Source organism: Chenopodium album, chromosome 7, assembly GCF_948465745.1.
Source record: "Chenopodium album chromosome 7, dcCheAlbu1.1, whole genome shotgun sequence".
NCBI lineage: Eukaryota > Viridiplantae > Streptophyta > Magnoliopsida > Caryophyllales > Amaranthaceae > Chenopodium > Chenopodium album.
In genome coordinates, this window is record NC_137840.1 from 46,785,037 (window position 1) to 46,792,206 (window position 7,170).

The following is a 7,170-nucleotide window of genomic DNA, read 5'->3' on the forward strand; positions in this document are numbered from 1 at the left end:
AAAGAACGAAGCAAATGTGGTGTTTTTACCATACTTTAAAGTTATTTGCGTCGCTTGTTATTAAAGAAGCGACGCAAAAAACAAATGAATGTTAGCTTTCTATCATTTGCGTCGCTCTTATTTATTAAAGCGACGCAAATAAGTTTATTATTTGCGTCACTCATTTACTGACAAGCGACGCAAATAAGGCAGTGAATAATTTGCGTCACTCTTTTAATAAATAAGCGACGCAAATAACAAATTTTCAACATTTCAGATTTTGTTATTTGCGTCGCATTTTTATTGTAAAGTGACGCAAATAACTCTGCTTTAGGTTTTCTGCGCTTTTTTTACCTTAGCTTTTCACTTTCACTAATTCACTAAACAGAGTTGCTTAATTTCGACCCTTCAATCCAACAAATTCGCCCAAAAAACACCCACAAATTCGCCCAAAAAACTGCAATTCCCCAGCAAATTCAACATCCAAAATCGCAATCAAGTTCAACACCCATAATCGGCAGCAAATCCGAGCAATTTCGAGCAAAAATTTAGACCAAAAACCCTAATTAATTCGAACCCTTAAACCCCAGAAAAATTGATTATTTTCGACCAAAAATCCCCCATTTCGAGCAAAAAATGTACTCAATTCCATACGAATTCGAAGCCTAGAAACCCCAAAACATTCAATTAAAAATCCTGCTGAAAAAATTCGAGCAATATCTGAGCTTTTCGAGTGGAAAAATCGCTTAATTTCGCCCCCAAAAACGCGAGGAAGTTCAAGCAAATTACAGCAATGTTGAATTTTTGAATTTTCGAGTGGAAAAATCGCTTAATTTCGCCCCCAAAAATCGGTTTCGGCTCGACATTGTTGAATTTTAGAAATCAATTTCACCTATGGTAAGATTGCTTCTATTTATGTTCAATCTTTTCATTGTAGATAGAATGTAGCATTTAACTTGAACAATGACTTAGTTTAATTTCAGGTTTAGTGTTAGTTCACTAATTAAAATTTATATGGCATATTTAATTGAATTTTTATAATTTTCAGTCATTGAATATTCATTTGAGCATATTGCATACTTGTGAATTTCAGTCATTGAAATTTTTGAAGTCAATTTTCATCTGAGCATATTGCATAGTCATTGAATTTATATGGCTGTTTTGCAATATTTTACTGGTTGCTTGTTTGCATCTTTGAACAGTCTGTAGAATAGCATAGTCATTTGAGCATATTGCATAGTCCCTGAAAACGGATATGTACCATACCAGCATACCCAAGCCTAAATAGCATAGTCAATAACGCATGAATAAATTGTTAACTTTGCAATTTAAGCCAGAAGTAACTTTTATAAACTAAAAAACCAAGAAGGCGTTGCATGAAAAGCCAGGCCTCTAGCTTATGTCCTAATAGAGAAGTGATATTGTAATTGGAATGCTAGGCTTAATCATCTGGGATCTTTTCAATATTATGTATGGTATAATTATGGAGCAAATATTGAACTTTTTCTCTTTGGGTGTTTGACCTTTAGAAGTAGGCGGATACTTGTGAAGGTATCACAGCCTCACAGGTTATGTACTCAGCCTTAGTTTTTCTCTGGCGTGTAGGAAATTGTCTTTTACTTTCTCTATGTAGTTTAGTTAAGTAAGGAGCTTATTATTACTTCATGTTATTGGCGTAGGAGTGCAGTCAACTTGACATAGTTGTTCACCTGCAAATCCTGCTTTTATGCGATCTGTTCTTCCACCCAGTGAAATACTATTGCACTGTTTTTGGGGCTTTTTTTTTTTTTTTTTGAAATACCATGGTTTCTTTGAAGTTTCAAACTTCAAACTAAAGTAATTTAATAGATTGTGTTCTTTTACTATGGATAATTGTTAGTGCTCCATTTGTTCTGCAAATTTGTTTGCATTTAGTTTGTAGATTTTTACAGTTGCTGTTTTGCAATATACTACTGGTTGACTTCTATGATTCTTTGAATGTCTTATTAAAATTATTTTTTATCATTTAATTTTTTTGTAGGCATCATCATAATGGGCGATGGGAAGCACGAATTGGGTGCGTTTATGAGAACAAGTACCTCTACTTAGGCACTTTCAGTAATGTCCTGAACTCTATTTCTCTCGTGCTCGCTCTTGTTCTATGAGATTTAGGATCACGAGCACACACGCAAATACGTGGTCAGACAAAGCGATTATCATAATCACAGGGACAAAGATACTTAATATTTGGACTGTCCCTTTTGGTTTGGTCACTTTCTGTGATCATCATATATAGTATATGTTGTATGTATTCCTGTCCACTATAAACAATAAGATATAAAGGAAAGGGGGTGAGTACGGTACCAGTAGATCTGCCATTAATTAAAAAATTGCTCCTACGGACTCACATGGCGTCACGTGAGTCAAATATTGTGAATACCTCTTAGGAATGGGTTGTTTGATCTGATTTTATGAAGAAAATTATTAGTATGATTAATTAATTAGGTAAGGTTTTGGTGAAAATTATGATCCACTAAGATTCCTGCTCTTTGCTTGAACCCCGTCACACCTGACTATTACATATGCAGTTATGCACCCCCACCTTTACTTATAAAGATATGTAATAAAGTCAAATTTGATCAGAAAAGAAAACAAAAAGAGGATTAAAGAATAGAATCAATGCCGAATAACAACTTTTATGTCACATGGCAGATTAAGTTGAATCAACTATGTTGGTTTAATATATGTAATTTTTTATGGCAGATTCTTAATTATGCGGAAGTGAATTCCACAAGTTGCTCGAGGTTCTAGTTGTGGACAAACGATTAAGGCGGTAGTACGCATACGAGATTGTCTTCACTTGTGGTATATATATCTGAACCATTCTTTGCAATATTAACTTATTTGTTCTGGTTGGTATAATGATTGTGAATTGTATGAGATTTTTAATTGTGATATAATTGATTGGAATTGCAATAATACTTGCATCATTGACTTAGATACCCGTTCAAGGCTTACTCATTAGGAGTAAGTCTTGAATAGTCCCCGGTTTGGGACTGTTCTTGAATGTTCTATCTCATTTAGGTGATAACTACTTGAATTGTTTTGGATCTAAGAAGATCATGGCTCACTATTTCCCGATTGTTCTCTGGGTACATATGTTGATAGCCGATTATCTACATTGTGTGCTTGGAGAACTATAGGGAAATGCTGCCGGATTTTCTTTAGAACCAAACTTTACAAGTAGTTATTAGTGAGATAGGACATTCAAGAATGGGTTAGGTTGGAGTGATAAGGACCTTATTGGATCATCCGGAGTTGCATTTACATGATATAAACTTTGAATGAAAATGTTTGATGCCTTATATTCTTGTTTATGGTTAAGGAGCTATATATGTTACAAAATATACACATTATCTTAAAATTAATTTTGTTATTCAGTGGTTGAAAATGGATCGAAGTTGGATGTATGGTAAACGAAATTGTACAAGTTTTTTACGAGGAATTGAAGAGTTTAGCATTGTTGCCTTAAAACACCAAACAGAGAATAAGTCAAAGAATATTCTTTGTCCTTGTTGTGACTGTAATAATTCGAGGGGATATCGTGATATAGTTGATATTAAAGATCATCTAATTCGTCGTGGGTTTAAAGAAAACTACACGAGGTGGACATGGCATGGTGAGAGCATATATATTGAGGCAAGTTCTAGTTATTGTCCAAGGGAAGATGAGAATCATTGTGATGATGATAATGACCCCCAAGGTGAGGATATCGATACAGCTGATGATATTGGTGTTGAAAGTGAGAGTGAAGTGGAGAAGGACAGGATAGATGAAATGATGCAAGATGTTAAAGACCATTTCACAGAGTGTCCCCAGACATATGATAGTATTTTGAGAGCTGCTGAAACCCCGTTATATCCTGGTTGTACAAAGTTCACTAAACTTGGTGCTATTATGAAGTTATTCAACTTAAAGGCGAGCAATTGTTGGACTGACAAGGGTTTTACGCAGTTGTTAGAAGCCTTAGTAGAAATGTTTCCCGACGGGAATGAACTTCCAAACTCCACCTGTGAGGCCAAGAAACTTATGTGCCCCTTGGGTATGGAGTATGAGAAGATACATGCTTGTCCCAATGACTGTGTGTTGTATCGAAATGAGTATGCTGATTTGCATGAGTGTCCAAGGTGTGGAGTTTCTCGTTACAAGATGAATGATACTGGTGAGATGTGTAAGAAAGGGTCTCCAGCTAAGGTATTATGGTATCTTCCAATTATACCGAGATTTAGGAGACTCTTCTCGGATGAAAAAACTGCAAAATTATTGAGGTGGCATGCTGATGGGAGGAAGAAAGATGGGTTAATGAGGCATCCTGCTGATTCCCCGCAATGGAGGAACATTGATCGAAAGTTCAAGGACTTTAGTGAAGAAGATCAAAATCTTAGGCTTGGTCTTAGTACAGATGGAATGAACCCATTTGGGACACTAAGTACCCACTATAGCACCTGGCCGGTTCTTCTAACTATCTACAATTTGCCTCCTTGGTTATGCATGAAGTCTAGATACATTATGTTGTCCCTTCTAATATCTGGGCCTAAACAACCTGGAAATGACATTGATGTGTATCTAGCGCCTCTCATTGAAGATTTGAAATTGTTGTGGAATGAAGGTGTCCAAATGTTTGATGCATATAGTAAAACCAATTTCACTTTACGTGCCATGATATTTTGTACAATAAATGACTTCCCAGCTTATGGGAATTTGTCGGGGTACACTGTGAAGGGAAGAACTCCTTGCCCCGTTTGTGAAGATGATTTGGAGGCATTGCGCCTAGACAATTGTGGCAAGCATGTATACATGGATAATCGAAGACATCTTCCAGAAGACCACCCTTTTCGATTCAATAAGGGGTCTTTTAATGGAAAAGAGGAGTTGAGAGAAGCTCGTGGCCCTTTACGTGCAAGTGAGGTTTATCAGCGGGTCAAAGACATTGAGAATGAGTTTGGTAAGCCTTACAAAAGCAAATCAACTGGGGGTTACAAGAAGAAGTCTGAGCTATGGTCTCTTCCATATTGGAGACATTTGGAAGTTAGACATTGTCTAGATGTAATGCATATTGAGAAAAATATATGTGATGCCATTGTGGGAACTTTATTAAACATGCCAGGAAAGACAAAGAATGGAGTTAAAGTAAGAAAAGACATGGCTGCTATGGGTCGTTCAGAGTTGGCACCCGAATCTCGAGGAAAACGCTGGTATCTTCCCCCAGCTTGCTTTACCTTGTCTAAAAAAGAAAAAACTAGCTTCTGTGAGTCATTGCATGGTTTAAAGGTCCCGGCTGGATTTTCTTCTAATTTTCGTAGACTTGTGTCAATGTCTGACTTGAAATTGGGTGGCATGAAATCTCATGATTGTCATGTCTTGATGCAACAATTATTACCAGTTGCCATTCGAGGAATTTTGCCACCTCAAGTGAGGTATACAATTACAAGATTATGTGTCTTTTTTAACACTATTTGTAGCAAGGTCATAAATCCAAGTATTTTAGATGACTTGCAAGCAGATATAATTGAGACAATGTGTAGATTTGAAATGTATTTTCCCCCATCTTTTTTTGACGTGATGCCTCATTTGGTTATTCATCTTGTACGTGAAATTAAACTTTGTGGACCAGTGTGTATGAGATACATGTATCCTTTTGAACGAGAAATGGGTGACTTAAAGGGAAAAGTCATGAATCCGGCCAAACCTGAAGCTAGTATTGTACAACGAACAGTTGCAGAGGAAGTGGCAGCATGGGTTGCTCAATATCTTGCACGTTCACAGAAAATTGGGTTGCCAAAGTCTCGACACGATGGGAGGCTTGGAGGTCAAGGTACTATTGGCAGGAAAAGGATATCCATGGGCTTTGAAATGAAAAATAAGGCCGAGCTTTTTGTGTTGCAAAATCTTAGTGGGGTTCATCCTTACTTGGACGAGCACATGCTTTTTCTTAAAAATAAATATCCTTCCAAAAGTGATCTTCAGCTGATAAAGGAGCATAATTGTTCATTCGTTACATGGTTCAAGGAACGAGTGATGTCCCAACTATCCACCACACCTAACGATATATCTGACACATTGAGATGGTTGGCATATGGTGCTAAATGTCAAGTCATGTCATATGAGGGATACGACATCAATGGGTATTCTTTTTACACTAGCCGACAAGATGACAAGTCAACAATGCAAAACAGTGGTGTTAAAGTAGTAGGTTTGTCATCTGAGTATGTTAGTGCACATGATAAAACACTTGTGGATAAGAAGAAATTTTATTATGGAATCATTGAAGAAATAATAGAGCTAGATTATGTTGATTTCAAGATTCCTCTATTTCGATGTAAGTGGGCTGATAGTAGCCGTGGTGTAAAAACAGATGAACAAGGGAACTTGACCCTTGTAAATCTTGGTCGACGAGGGCATCTAGCTGATCCATTTATATTAGCTTCACAAGCAAAACAAGTTTTTTACATGGCTGACCCAACTTATTGTAAGTGGTCAGTTATTTTAGAAGGTAAAAGAAGGATACTTGGCATTGAAGATGTGGTGGACGAGGAAGAATATGATGAGCAATTTAATGAGTCACCACCTTCCGTTTGGAGCATCCCTCCAATAGTCGATGATTTTGACACAACGTTGAAACGAAAAGATCATAATGAAGGATTTTATATCGCAAAAGAGAAGAATGAAGGAGGTATGAATTCTATGATTTTTTTTTCCAATATGTGTTAGTAATTGAATAAATTGCTTATTATTGTTATGTGTTCAAGTTTATAATTTAAAAATCATATAAATCGATGTCTTAATTTATTTATGTCTTTTTTTTTCAGGTAAGTAATAATGGAGGATGAGGATTTGCATAATCGTTCCATGTCTTTGCAAAGTGAGGAAGATGAGCCACACAATCAATCACAATCAGAGCTACAAACAACCGACTCTCAGAAGAAGAAAAAAAAAGCCAAGAGGTCCTTCAAAGGGCCTAAAATCCATGCCTGGGGTTCCTAGAGTGCTTGAATGGGATGAATTGTGTCGACCCACTGGAAAGTGGGCAAAAGCATACAAAATTCATGTTGGTGAAATAAGTCGTGCAAAGGTGTCTATATTGTATAAAGATTGGAATCAAGTTTCACAAGGAATAAAAGACACTTTGTGGGAAGATGTTAAGGTAATATT

At 36.5% G+C, this 7,170-nt stretch overlaps 1 protein-coding gene across 1 annotated transcript; it reads left to right on the forward strand.

The window, feature by feature from the left end:
- Nucleotides 1-3,423: 3,423 nt before the first annotated feature.
- LOC145640235 (uncharacterized) lies at nt 3,424-6,835 on the forward strand. The gene is made up of 2 exons (XM_081691537.1): nt 3,424-6,691; nt 6,828-6,835. The coding sequence occupies exons 1-2, from the start codon at nt 3,424-3,426 to the stop codon at nt 6,833-6,835; spliced, it is 3,276 nt and encodes a 1,091-aa protein (XP_081547663.1).
- Nucleotides 6,836-7,170: the final 335 nt, after the last annotated feature.

Bases quoted from the DNA above. Each gene is read 5' to 3' on its own strand.
- LOC145640235 (XM_081691537.1), top strand. From the start codon at position 3,424: ATGTATGGTAAACGAAATTGTACAAGTTTTTTACGAGGAATTGAAGAG.